The 14862-nt window shown below is 41.5% G+C and overlaps 1 protein-coding gene and 1 pseudogene across 1 annotated transcript in view; one reads left to right on the top strand and one right to left on the bottom strand.

Annotated features, from left to right (window-relative positions):
- CFAP92 (cilia and flagella associated protein 92 (putative)) overlaps positions 1-14862 on the bottom strand; it is a 56926-nt gene that overhangs the window by 2935 nt on the left and 39129 nt on the right. The window contains exons 9-12 of the mRNA XM_063121604.1: positions 12983-13881; positions 7915-8109; positions 3518-3800; positions 1518-1682 (exon numbers count right to left, since the gene is read on the bottom strand). Of these exons, the coding sequence (XP_062977674.1) occupies positions 1518-1682; positions 3518-3800; positions 7915-8109; positions 12983-13881 (1542 nt within the window). The remainder of the gene's footprint in view (positions 1-1517; positions 1683-3517; positions 3801-7914; positions 8110-12982; positions 13882-14862) is intronic.
- LOC134397046 (5S ribosomal RNA) lies at positions 9597-9715 on the top strand (annotated as a pseudogene).

The raw sequence follows: 14862 nt of genomic DNA, 5'->3' as shown, positions 1-14862 counted from the left end.
TGTTCCCAGCCCTTCAGAGAATATTTAGAGGGTACATTGGAGTGGGGAATGCCGCCCCTCCAGCTTCTGTCAGAACACAATTAGGTTCAATCCATAATCACAAATATTATCACATATACAGTTTCACAGTTACTGTATAGCTTGTTATATGCTGAACAATAAAGTATGGGATTCTATTCAGTAACAGGAAAACAGGTTTCTTTTTTTTAGTTATCAGACAACCTGACCTTTCCAGAATGAAATAGGCATTGTGAAGGGTCTAGGCATTTAGGAATATTTTTTCACATAGCAGGTAGAGGGGAACTACATTTCCTCAAAGCAGTCTTTTTTTCAGGACACCTCTTGAGATCTGGATCTGTACATCAAATGCTTAGAGAGAGAGAGAGAGAGCTATTTGCCCAATTTTCTCATACCAATGTCTTTTTGTGGAGCCAGAGCTCAATTTCCAGTAACTAGCTATCACAAGGTAGGCTGTAATTAAAAGCAATGCCATCAGGTTCTTGTGCAGAGCCAGTTTATGGCAGTTAGGGTGTACTGTGTTGTATTAATGCCACGGAATGTTCTGCCTGTCTCATTAAGCCATGAGAATGCTGATAGTTGTATTTTTTATTTATTTATTTAAGGATTTTTATGCCGCCATTCAGCCAAAAAAGGCTCTCATGGCGGCTTACAAAAGTATTTCTTGACAGTCCCTGCCCACAGGCTTACAATCTAAAAGACATGACACAAAAGGAAAGGGGACTGCGAGGGAGGAGGAGGAGGGGGAAAAGGAAAGCAAATTCAGGCACTACAATCTTAGTTGGAAAGTTCAGCAGCTACAGGTGACAGCAGGAGGGAGGGGGCTCTCAGCTGGAGCTGGACCCAGGCACGGTGGAGAGGTGCCTGGCTGCTGCTTCCTCCCTCACTGGTGGCCTCTGCAGAGACAGTTGGTAGCAAGAGGGAGGGGGCTCTGAGCTGGAGCTGGACCCAGGCACGGTGGAGAGGTGCCTGTCTGCTGCTTCCTCCCTCACTGGTGGCCTCTGCAGAGACAGTTGACAGCAGGAGGGAGGGGGCTCTCAGCTGGAGCTGGACCCAGGCACGGTGGAGAGGTGCCTGGCTGCTGCTTCCTCCCTCACTGGTGGCCTCTGCAGAGACAGTTGGTAGCAGGAGGGAGGGGGCTCTCAGCTGGAGCTGGACCCAGGCACGGGGGAGAGGTGCCTGGCTGCTGCTTCCTCCCTCACTGGTGGCCTCTGCAGAGACAGTTGTAGAACATTATTGTGTCTAAACTTGAATCGGACTGCAGCCTAAATTCCATCAAATGGAGTTGTCTGAGCTCTGTCTCTACTGAAACACATTAATAGGTGTTATCAAAGCACCAGAGCTTAATCCACAAGATAAGCATGGGCATTAGATGGATGAACACAATTGGACTCATTTATTAATAGACGGCTTATGCTTATTTCTTATAGAAACTATTATTTTTTAGTACAGCTTTTCATTAAAAAAAAAAAAGGAATGTAGATATTCTGTTTTCTCACCTGTGCCATCTCCTGACGAAGTAGCTTCTTTGCAATTTCCGCAGAATTCAAGGTCTGAATACTGTAGTTAAAGATGGACTTGCCATCAGAAGGGAAAGCCCTGATGGTTCTCGGGACTTCCCTTTTCACCATCTTGTTAAGCAGTTTTACATTCTCAATATTAGACTGAAAAAAAAGTTAATGTGTGAAATTATTCTGAAATAAACTTCTGAAATAAACAGGACACCTTTGCTATGGAGAAAATCAATAACTGAACTGGCAGGCAAGTCAAATCTAGGGTAAGTGCTAGAGCAGGAAGCTTCTCTGAGTACACCTTCTGAAAGCAGGCCTCCCATGAGGGGATTATTATGAATGTCTTCTGGACAGTCACCAACTGTCTGGAAGTTGGCAGGCTGACCCAAATGAATTTTAAACTAAGAATTTTAAGATGCTGTGATTGTTATTTTAATATTGTATTGGTTTTATACGTTCTTTTAACTAATTTTATATATTATATTTTATTTAGTGTTGTTCCCCGCCTTGATCCAGAGGGAGAGGCAGGTAATTAATAAATAAATAGATGTTATTATTATTATTAACTAACTGAAGGGTAGAAATGTGGGTGGAAAACAGCTGGTGCTATGGGCTGGAAGCCAACCATTTTTCAATTGAGCTTGTCTTGTTGCCTGACAGTTGACTACCATTTTGTACCCAGAGAGCAATTTAGCTTCCTTCTTCCTCTTTATAACAAAGTTTGGGCATAGTCCTCTGCATGTTCAGACAGAAATTAAGTCCTCCAACTCCCAGCCAGCATGCTGGGAGTTATAGGATTTATTTCTGTGTAAACATGCAGAGGATTACACCATTTATTAATTATGATTATACTTTTATTTTTAGAAGTAAATGGCTGGGACTTCGGATTTCACAAGACTCACGAAATACAATAAGCCTTTCACAGCGCTCTAGAATTTGCTTATTGGCAACAGTCTGTGCCTTTGACATGACAGAATCCACCAAGGGTATCTTAACCCATGAGATGGATTTGGATGAACCTTCAGCGTATCATCATCATCATGCTGATACAATTCCAAGCTGCTTTTCTTTACTCTAGAAATTACAACTTTTGAAACTGATTTTCTTCCATACAAACAAAAATATCAGTGACATGGGCTGCGGTTATGAAGCAGCAAACCCAACTGAATCAGTGGGATTAACTTCTGAGTCAACATTCTTAGGATTGCATTTATGCCTAACAGTAAACATTTAATCTGCCTATTGGTATGTTTTGGAAACATGAAGGACATAATGATAGGACTAAGATGACTGCTTACACTAAGAGCAGATCCTAACAGTCACAAATGCAACACTCAATACAGTTCTCTCACAAGCATTTTAGTTGATCAGTTATTGTGCTTTTAGCTTTTATATTTATAATGATGTATTTTAATCTCTGCTTTTCTAAACTCCTTAGATATATTTTATTTATTACATTTCTATACCACCCAATAGCTGAAGCTCTCTGTGTATAGTTTACAAAGATTAAAACATTAAACATTAAAAATCGATATACAAAATTTAAAAGCATAAAAACAGACAACATACAAAGACAATCTTTAGATATGGCAAGTGGTAATATTTTACTTATTTATTTATTTATTTATTTACTTATTGCATTTCTATACTGTCCAATAGCTGAAGCCCTTTGGGCAGTTCACAAAAATTAAAACCATTCAAAGTATAAAACAACAGTATAAAACCATAATATAAAATACAATATAAAAGCACAGCTTAATCAATAAGTTGATTAAATACCAAAACAACTAATAATAATATCAAAGTACCAAAAACACATATAGAAAAAATAACTTCTATAATTTCCTGCTATGTATATTTTCTATATGTGGAATATCTGATGTGAGGGTGGCTAACTACCAATTCCCTGTGTGCATGTTGCACTATGTCAAACACAGTCACACCTGCAAAATCTCTAAGACAAACTTTCACTGCTACACCCCACCCACCTGGATGTAGTCTTCTGGTATCTGGAGTTCCATTTCCCTTTTTCTCACTATGTATTCATCATTGTAATTATCAATTTGGCAATGTTTATATCGTTTCATGGGAAAATACTCGGTTGGTGTATCATATGCCTCTGAGATCTCTGGCTGTTCCTGAATAAACAGGTCATCTTTAGTCAAGGGAACCCCAAACTCTTGACTCAACGTTGTGATCATTTCTGCAGAGGGCAAGAGATTGTAATGGACCACATCCCTCAACTTCTTACTGCAGCAAATGTAATCAAGCCTGCAGAAGGAGGTATGGAAAGAGACAGAACATATAAAATTGGCTATAGAGTGTCACATAAGTTCCACATTTTCTTTTGGACTATCATAGATTTCAAAATTGGGAAATCTATGAAAAATGTGGGCGGGGGAGATAACTGGTAAATCTACTCAAGTCAAATTAGCAGTGAACATTTATTTATTTATTTATTTATTTTATTACATTTATATACCGCCCCACAGCCGAAGCTCTCTGGGCGGTTTACAACAATTAAAAATGGTAAACATTAAAAGTATACAAAATTTTAAAACCATCAAAACATAAAAAGCAGTATAAATACAACAGTATCCATTTAAAAACAACAATTCTGGGGTCCATTAAAAACAAACTTAACGTTGTTAAATGCTGTTAAAATGCCTGGGAGAAGAGAAAAGTCTTGACCTGGCACCGAAAAGATAACAATGTTGGCGCCAGGCGAGCCTCATCGGGGAGATCATTCCAGTCGGGGGGCCACCACTGAGAAGGCCCTCTCCCTTGTTGCCATCCTCCGAGCTTCCCTCGGAGGAGGACCTTAGATGTTGAGCGCAGTGTACGGGTAGGTTCATGTCGGGAGAGGCGTTCCATCAGGTATTGTGGTCCCAAGCCATGTAGGGCTTTATAGGTTAAAACCAGCACCTTGAATTGGGCTCGGAAACATATAGGCAGCCAATGCAAGCGGGCCAGAATCGGTGTTTACACGCTCAAACCTCCTTGTTCCAGTTATCAATCTGGCCGCCGCATTTTGCACAAGCTGCAGCTTCCGGACTGCCTTCAAAGGCTGCCCCATGTAGAGGGCGTTGCAGTAATCTAATTTGGAAGTGATAGAAATAACACATGGCAGCAAGTCTAGGTATTAATATAGGCCACAGGACTATTTTCAGCTGTTGTGTCGTCTTCCCACAGACCTCACAAATGCCTTGCCTTAAGATCAACCAAATAGCCATGATGACTTAATTTTCTAAGAGCTGGGGGTCATTTGTACCCCAACAGCATTAAACAAACTTTTGTGTCAGCATCCACAACATCATGTTCCAAGTAATGCTCATCTATGACACAGTGTGAATTGCAATGTGGTGTTTCGCAGAGTGCCTCTTAATTTAACAAAAAGTAGGTTCTTCCTCTTATGTCTTTTTAGGTCAATTTTACCCTTACTGGAATGACTGGGATAACTGGGAGGAAAATCCACTGAAAGCGCAGGGTGTGTGTCAAAGTGATCCCACCCAAATGCTGTTTACGTTTATTAAAAACAAAGCTACCCATGCCTGTCCCTGAGCAGAAAATCCAAAATTGGGGGTTGGGTGGTGGTGGTGGGGAGATTTGAGGCAATGCCTTTATTAAGACCAACCAAAATGCCACAAAGCTTTCAAGTTCTCCAGAAGTCTTCATTAGGCTAAATGATATAAGAGGCAAGGAATGTGGGAAAAGAACAGAAACTTTCAAAAATTACCCCAGACCTTGTGGCCATGAGGTCTGCTGCTCAGTTTGAAAATGGTGACTGCACTGAATGAGTCATCGGTAGGTGTTTCAGGTTATCAGATAACACACAGCATTCTGGAGCCAAGCAACGGATGAACAACTAGTGTCATCCACTGGAAAATATCCAACAAGGTAGTATATGCCATCCAAACCCTCAAAGTATGGCATAAAATTCTGGCTGAGTTGCAATTGCAAAACATCCTATGTTCATGATGCCAGTATATATGGTTGCTCCAGTAGCTCAAAATCTAGTACAATTAGTGGCTCATAAACTAAGACCAGCTTTACAGAGTCCCAAAGGAACTAAAAAAAACCCCAACCTGATCAATTTTCACCAGTGTGTCACCAAGGGCCTTGCTAGACCAGGGGTTAGCGCGGTGCGAGGCCTGTGCTCGTCCCTGTGCGTCCAGATGACGCACAGAGGATCTTGGCCTCAGCCAAGCCTCGAGCCACCCTGGCAGCGCGCTAACGGGAACTGCTTGTAGCGCGGTTCTTCCCGTGGTCCCGACCTCAACCCGTGTAGGCAGGTCCGCCACTTTTCCTGACTACTGGATTTACTCCCGAGTAGCTGGTAAACGCAGCGGATGGCTGCGGCCATCAGGGCTACGGTGGGGACATGGGGTGGGTGGGAAACAGAGGCCTGAGAGATTGGGGGGAATCGTGGCCCAGGGGACATCAGGGAGGGGGATTGCGGGCGGGGGTACATCAGGTGGGGGATCGGACATCGTGGGTGGGGGGCGGGTAGGGGAAGGAGAACAGGGCCAGGGGGTGGCCGGGCGGAGGATCGGACATCATGGGTGGGGGGCGGGCAGGGAAGGAGAACGGGGCCGGGCAGGGGATTGGACATCACGGGCAGGGGGGCAGGTGGGGGAAGGAGAATGGGGCCAGCGGGGCGGGGGATCGGACATTACGGGGGGCGGGCAGGGGAAGGAGAATGGGGGCGGGGGATTGAACATCGTGGGAGGGGGAAGGAGAATGGGGCCGGGTGGGGGATCAGACATCGCGGGCGGGGGCAAAGAGAACGGGCCAGGCGGGGTATCAGATATCATGGGCAGGGGGCCGGGCGGGAGAAAGAGAACGGGGTCGGGGGGGGCCGGGCGGGGGATCAGACATTGTGGGCGGGAGGGTGGGCAGGGGAAAGAGAACAGGGCCGGGCAGGGGATCAAACATCAAGGACGGGGGGTGGGGGGAAGAGAACGGGGCCGGGGGGTGGGCAGGGGATGGGGGGGAAGGAGAACTAAAAAACAAACAAACCCCTACTTGCCTTTCCTGCCTCTTTAAAAATAAAAAAAATGGCGGCCGAGATGGCTCTCCTCCAGAGCTCATCGCGTCTCGCGTCTGAATAAGGGCGAGATCTCGCGTTATTCATAACACGAGGTCTCCCCTCGTCTCCCCTGGATTCCCACTTAGGTCTAGCAAGGCCCCAAATCAGGGTATTAACTAGGAAAAAACTGACTATGGTTGGTACATTGAAACCAACCAACCCAGCATTCCTAGCCCAGAAATCCAGACGTGTGAACACCAATATGTCTGAATCTTGTTAGTTAAGTACCAGAAGAAGGGCAATTGTTCTCCTTCCTTCAATACATAAAGATGCAGCATTCTCAGACAACATATCCAAACCTGAGATTACTCATTATAATAATATTAATGGTGCTACAGACACTGTGACTACATGGTCTCCACATACACTCCCCCAAACACATTTATTTATTTATTTATTTACAACATTTGCATGCTGACATATTAACAAAAAGTTATCTAAACAGCTAACAGTAAATATATGAATAAATGGTGGTCAGTTATGTTTATGGCTGGGGAATGCTGGGAGTTGTAAGACTTCCCCCCCCCCCCCATCTAAGCATGCATAGGATTACACTCTAAATTAAAGGGACACAGCCTGTTCAAATGCTTATATGTGGAGCTGCCTTTGAAAACGGTCCGGAAACTTCAGCTGGTACAAAACAGGGCAGCCCATTTACTAACAGGGACTGGCCGACGAGACCACATCACGCCAGTCCTTCTACAACTTCATTGGCTGCCAGTCCAGGTCCGGCCCGATTCAAAGTGCTAGTACTAACATTCAAAGCCCTAAACGGCTTGGGGCCAGGCTATCTGAAGGAATGCCTCCTCCCATATGTGCCTTGCCTTAAGAGGTTCGCCTGGCACCTACTGGGTACTCCTTTCGTCGCCAGCTGAAGACCTTTTTATTTTCTCAGTATTTTAACACTTAATTTAACTTAAATTTAAACTTTGCTGTTTTAATTCCATATTTTAACCTATATCCATTTTTGCTGTGTGGTTTTAATCCTGGTTGTGCTTTTTATAGTGTATTTTGTATTCGTGTTTTTAAATTGTTGGTTGTTTTTATGCTCTTCATGATTTTGATTTTTGTAAACCGCCCAGAGAGCTTCGGCTATTGGGAGGTATAAAAATGTAATAAATAAATAAATAATATTGTTATTCGCTCAATCTGATATCTCAGCTGGAGAAAAAGTATGTCAAAGGTTCTATGAAAATTCTGTTTAAGGGACTAGTGGTGTTTTACATACAGACACACTGACCTCTTAGACATGAAATCTCTACATTTATCTGAAAGAGCATGTAAAAACCTTCTAACCTGGTCAGAGCTTCGAAACATGGCTGGGGAACCATGTCCCTGATATAGAGCAAAGGCTGCTTCATGATACTAGAGAGTGGCTTGCAGAGACGGATATGAAAAATGACAGCTTCAAGGTCTACATACAGGCGCTGATGAAAAGACAGATGTGAGTTATAGAATATTTGTAATCTTCCAGTTTTAGTTTCATGTATCCTGTTAACAGACAAAGGTTAGTTTGCATTAATTAAATATTCCGTAATCTCACGTTTCCTGAACTTTCTGGTTATTGTTTTTGTTATTTTTAAATGCAGATAACATATTTCTGTAAAAAAGAGAAAACAAACAAATGCCATATCATGAACAGCTAATGCATTTATTATAAAATTTATATTTTACTATGCCAAGGACTTTTAGTTTGGTATAGCCTTCCCACTAAATATGCACTTCATGCAAAAACAGAATCAACACTTAATTATTTTATTTGTACCCTGCCTTTCTATCTGTCAGCCACATATTTGCAAACTAAAGGCCATTAATAAAGTCTATAAAACATTACAAAAACTATAACAGGAATAAAACTATTAAACAAATAAAAAAGAGCTCAGTGGATCTCAACCTTTATTTAAATGATTTGATAGGGAACCTTTTTAGTATCTGACTTTCATACACCAAAACTGGCAGGGACCACAGTCCCACGATTGTTGTATGCAGATGACGCTGTTCTAATGTCATTCTTTGAGTTTTTACAACTTACTGCAAGGGCAATCTGCTCACAGTCAACTTCAGTAAAACAAAAATTATGTTTTTTCTAGGTGTATATCAACGAATAAGTGGTTAATAGACAGATAGCACATACAGCAAGTCAAGAAGTTCTGAGACCTTGGTCACTTTTATTTTTTAAGGCACCTTCAGTTTGCAACCCAGATATAACTTTCCCAAGAAATTTTGAGCATGGCAATGCATATAAAGGATACACAAATTGTGTCCAAGATCTTAAATTTCTGGGAATCTACAAACACGAAATCATTGGTCATAAGTCATTGGTATCTGCCATCAAATACTTCAGTTGGCATGGATTGAAATCATAAAACTGTAAAAAGCTTGTCTGTGTCTGGGAAAGGTCAGATCTACCATGCATGAGGCTCTCAAATGGTTACTTTTATGAAATCTAAAAACCTCCACAAATCTAGAAGATAAAATGGCCTGCTGATCCAACATGATGTTTTGATCAAAAATCAATTTCCGCAGCTCTTTTAGAAAGTGAAACAAAGAGGTCCTCAGAAATGGAGTATGCTAAGAAAAGATAATTAAATCTAGAGACCTATGGTGTGCAAGACTGAAGGCTAATAAAACATCTTAGATATAAACTATTGGGCTTTTTAACCAGAAAATGCCCCTTAAGGCTTTTTGACTGACATTTTCCTTTAAAAGTGTTTTTGCTTAAAAAGCAAGTATCAGCTGATAGTTTGTTGCTTTTGCCTAATATTAGATCGACTTCAACAAAATAAATTATCAGTAATTTTAAATAATATAATAAAAGAGGAAAACCATTAACAAGTGGTTCTGATACTCTGAAATATGCACTGCTCCTTAATGGAACAGTATGGGCAAGTGGTACAGCTGAAAACCAACATGCTTCAAAGAATCATATGATCAACCTGGACATTTATTTATTGCATTTTGCTACTGCTCAATAGCTCAATTGCCTTTATACTACCCTAAACGTGTCTGATCTCATCTGATCTCGGAAGCTAAGCAGGGTCAGACCTGGTTAGTACTTGGATGGGAGACCACCTGGGAATACCAGGTGCTGTAGACTTTATAGGAGGCATCCACTTAGGAGGAATTCTCTCCTATGTGAGAGAACACAGAGAAGGCAACATAAGAACCATGCTGGATCAAACCAAAGTTCCATCTAGTACAGCATTCTGTTGCCACAAAAGCCAAACATATGCCTATGGGAAGCTCACAGGCAGGACATGAATGCTACATCAACCCCCTGCTCGTATCGCCTCTTATATGTAATATATAGCCATCATGATTAGTAGCCGGTGACAGCTTTATCTGCCATGAATTTACCTAATACTTTTTAAAAAGCCATCCAAATTGGTTGTAATCAATCCCATAATTTAACTATACACTTATGATGGTACTTACATTTTGTAAGTATCTGTTGTTGTTGTTTTAAAAAACTTATTTGCTACCCATTAATTGGGGCACCTTTTGAGTCAATCAGAAGATTTTAAGTAGATTACTACAACTAGTTAATTAAGTTTTAAAGTTCTACAGGGTACTCCCCTACGCATGGGTCCTGACCCTGGCAAAATGATGCCACCATATCACCAACAGGGTAAACTTGACCAGTCTAACAACGGTCTAGTCCCTAGCTATTGATTTTGATGGGACACAAGTACATTGATCTTTCTCTGGGTTGTACAATTGTCCTTTCCATCATTAGTATTTGAAAATGGTACAAAAGAATTGAATGCCAAGTTCTAGGTACAATTTAAAAAGCACTAGGCCGTATTTGATAAAAACATACTTCCACGCATGCCACATATTTCCCATTTGCAGACTAACTCTATGGACAGATCTGGGAAATGTACATAATTCAAGAATATACAAATATCTACTTTTTAAAGAGAAGATCACACTACACTCCTAACGGTAACATCCTTGTATTTCCTTGTAGATAGGAGAGAAAGGTAAAAGGGCACTTCTATACCATGGGGTTTGTCTACATGGATGTACAGAACCTAAGGAGATCACTGTCAAAATGCTGTCCTAAAGATTTTCTTGCTCATTTCATATTATATTTGCACTATATGCACATGCTTATTTTTTTGAAAAACAGGAGCGCCTTTGTCTTTACTGCTACAGTAGCATTAGTTTGGGCTGACAGGTGTGTGTCATGGTCTATTTCTTCATTCTTACTTGTTTTGCCCTTTGCCATCCCTAAAATTTCAAAGGATCTCTCTTTCTCTGCCTCTCTAAATTACATTGCAAACAGCTATTACTGAGTCAATTACACTTTCAAAGGAAAAGTTGCTCTTTTAAAAAAGAAAGTGCAGTTAAAAACTAAAATGTAGAGGGAGGGGTAATGTATTATTTTTCATATACACTGTCCAAGGAGCGCCAATAACTGTTCCCCCAAAGCGTACTGCATTAGGCTTATCTTGATTCTGAGGCTTTGAAAGAATACAACTTATAGCACTATGAAAATCTGCTAAATCAGTTTGAAGAAGTAACCGTGGAAGGAAACAAAAACAAATTAACATTGGTAACGACACCCTTTTCAATAATGCCTCCAAGTCTCTGAAAAGCCATCATCAGTACACAGCCTTTGGCCTTAACAATTTCTCCTTCATCCGGCATTCTGTCAAAACAACTCCTTTTAAAGGGGAACAGAGGCTGGCACTGCATTTATAACATTTGTACATTACAACGTTAGCAGGGAAGCATGAAATTAAAGTGCTCCATGACTTCTTTCTATTATCTGTGAACATTGGTGGTTAGGAAGATTGGAAAAGTATTAAGTGAAAGAGAAATAAGCAAAAGGTTACTGAAAGTATTGGTTATAATAGCAAAAAGAACAGAGAAGAAACTGGCTGTTTCAAGGCATTTATAAACACTTCAAACTGGTAATAAAGCAAGCAGGACACCAGTCATGTGATTAGCAATTGCAAGAGTAGCTTTTTAAAAGTAAATACTAGGTGGAGGGTGACATGATTTGGTTTAGAGCCCTGATGAGTCTAAGGCCTTAGCTAGACCTAAGGTTTATCCTGGGATCGTCCCTGCCTGCTCCCAGGATATCCTGTGTGTCATTTACATGAACAGGGATGACCCCGGGACAATCCCGGGATAAACCTTAGGTCTAGCTAAGGGCCTAAGACAACTTTAACCCTTTGCCCCCAACACTGGCAATGGGTCTAATTAGAGAAGATACCTTAAACTCTGCTGGTTAAGGCTTTTGGTTAAGCAGCAGGGTTTAAGACATCTTGTGTGATGCGCTTTGCTAAACCCTGCTCACTCACTAAACACAGTCGGACTGTCTGCAGCAGGGTTAGCGGCTCTAGCCATGGCTTAAAGTGTTGTGTGCGACAGCACAGTTTGTAGTTAGTGCTAACCACAGAGAACCACAGTTTTGCTAACCACAGAGCCTGAAATGTCGTCTGAACAAGCCCAATGTGTTCTGGAAGAAAAGCTTCCACGGCACAAACGGGAGATTTTCTTTCAATTGCTGCAGGCAGGGAGTGGGTCCTAATAAGGACTGGGAGAGCCTCCCTTACCCTCTCCCCAGCTCTAGTAAGAGTCCCAATCTGGATTGGGTCCCTCTACACCTGTTATTTACTTCATTCCCCCCCTCCAAGGATTGCTAATTGTGTAAACCACGTCTCATCTAGCTCATCCTTAAGATGCAGGAACATAACATCAGATGCAAGAACTACAACGTATCAAAGCTGACCAAGCATGTTTTGAGTGGATGTTAAATGAATAAATATAGTTTAAAAAATAAAGAGTAAGTACTAAACAATGCAGCATTAAATGTTATCATTATTTCCCTAAGTTTATTGGCTATATCACTGCAATTTACTTAAAGTTCAACAAGACCTCAAATTCTGACATCAAAGTGTGGGCTGACCTGAAATTTGGCAGGATCTTTAGTTATTACTGCTGCATTCATGGATCCTGAAAGCCCTGCCTTCTGTTCCCATGTGAACAAACAGGACAGGAGGGTTGGAATAAGGGTGCCAATTACGAGGAATAGAAGTGCTGCTCATTTTAGGAAAAGGCTCTAGATTAGTCTTGTCCGTAGCATACTAGTTCTGCATATACAGGTATGTTTTCTTTTTAAAAAACAAAAAACAAATAATGGGGGTATATTCTATCATGAAATTCTCCGGCTACAGTCTGAAGTAGCGTAGCCTAGGAAAAACTCCATCATGTATCATTTGTTTCTGCTCTTATTTTCTGTACATGAGCAACCCACCCACCCTACGTACAGTTAATTGCCTTTGTAAATTGCCTTCATAAAAAGTTCACTGCAGAAGAAAACAGATTTAAGTAGTAAAACGGGTTTGATTACCTATCTATTCTTTTATTGAACATCCTCTTAAGTGCTTTGTTCTTTAAGCCTTCCAAAATAAGGAGGTGAATGGATCCATCCAGTATGTGAAATCCAGTAATAATGTCCAGCTGAGCAATCTCCTCTGCAGTAAGCTTGTGGTTCAGTTTTAAAGTATTAAGAGATTTCTGAATTATATGTAGGGGATAAGAATCAAGGGAAAGAGCTTCCGCATTAATTTCTGTAATCTCTCGCAGCAAATAACTCCAGAGTGATGTATTCTTATAGTCAAAAATATAGATGATGCAGCCATAGGGGCTATGAGTGGTTTCGGAGTCATCCAATTCATCTGGAGGACCTAATGGCACACTTATTTCAACTCTCACCTTAAGACAGGACTCGGAGTTTACATAATGTCCCATTGGTAGCTGAACAATTTGAGAGCCATCAGCTCCCCTAGCCTTCTGAGTGATGTTTTCCCCCTGAGAGACAACTGTGTCTTGAACTGAGCAGTTATGAATTGGTACAGATAAATTCAAGGTCTTTTCACCAAGCAACAAATTGGCCAGGCTGATTTTAGCCACTCCATAGGGATGCCACATTTCCTCCATGTTAATGGGATTCTGGAGCATGTATCTAGAAGTGACAGCACTCAAATGACTTAGCTTGTTGTCCCCTGGCTCCTCTCCAAACAAAGAAGGCTTTATCTTGATCTCTTCCTTTTTCTTGTCCCGGTCATGAACTTCAACTTCCATTGGTGGCCCTCTGAGATATTCACTCAATTCTCCAGGCTTGATTATTCCTGCGAGAATCACATTGGTATCCTCAAAGAAGACTTCAGTCCCATGGTCTCGTCCTTGTGTTTGATGGGGAGACATATTCTGAAATTTGTATTTGCAGTAAACAGGAACACATGAACTCTATGAAAAGAAAAAGGAAGAGGAAACAATATTCTTTTGTCAATTCTGTTTAGAGTGGGCAGTGAGGGGACTAAAGAGCACATCCGCCCTCCTCCCTCCCAACCCCTTTTGCTTTTGTGTCATGTTTTTTAGATTGCAAGCCTGTGGGCAGGAACTGTCTTAAGAAATATTTTTAAAAGCCACCTTGAGAGCCTTTTTGGCTAAAGGGTGGGATAAAAATGCTAAAATAAAAATAAATAAATTCTTCCAGAATCTGGGTGCCACAATTTTAAAAGGCCCCCTTCTCTCTCATGCCTCCCCATACCTCAAATGGCAAGAGCTTGCCTTTGAAGATGCTTAGTTCCAGGCAATTCATTGCATTCTTAGATACACTGACCCATTTCAGTCTGGTTTCTAGACCAGGTTTGGGACTAAAGCTTCTCAGGTGAACAACCTTTGCCAGGACAAATAGAGAGAGAGCAACTCTAGTTCTCCTGGACCTTTCAGCAGCACAACCATGGTGAGGAATCCTTCTGGATAGCCTATCTAGGATGCGAGTTAGGGGCAAAGAACTCTGGTGCATCTGCTTCTATCTCGCAAGTCAACTCCTGAAGGTTGTGTTGGACAACTTATGTTTCTGCCCAGAAGATTTATTCTCTCGGGTGCCTCAAGGGTCTATCTTGTCTTCTGTGCTAAATCTGAAACCCAGGTTAGCTTGCCTAGCAATCTGAAGTGAGGTGTTATCTATGCTGGTGGTGCCCAGTATGACCTCTCCTTTTCATCTGATCCAGGTATCATGTGCCTGGAATCAGTAATGGGATGGATAGCAGCTATAAACCTGAAGTTAAATCCTCCCCCAAAAGAAGAAGTTCTGATGGTAAACTGGCTATGAAGATGACATTCAGCTTGCTCTGGATGGAGTTAAACTCCCTCTTCAGAAGTAGGATTGTAGCTTGGGACCAGTTCCTCCTCCATTGGCACATAATCAGCCTGCTAAGGAAC

This window comes from Elgaria multicarinata, chromosome 3, assembly GCF_023053635.1.
Source record: "Elgaria multicarinata webbii isolate HBS135686 ecotype San Diego chromosome 3, rElgMul1.1.pri, whole genome shotgun sequence".
Lineage (NCBI taxonomy): Eukaryota > Metazoa > Chordata > Lepidosauria > Squamata > Anguidae > Elgaria > Elgaria multicarinata.
Note: the sequence above shows the minus strand (reverse complement) of the source record. Positions and strands in the feature narration are given on the sequence as shown.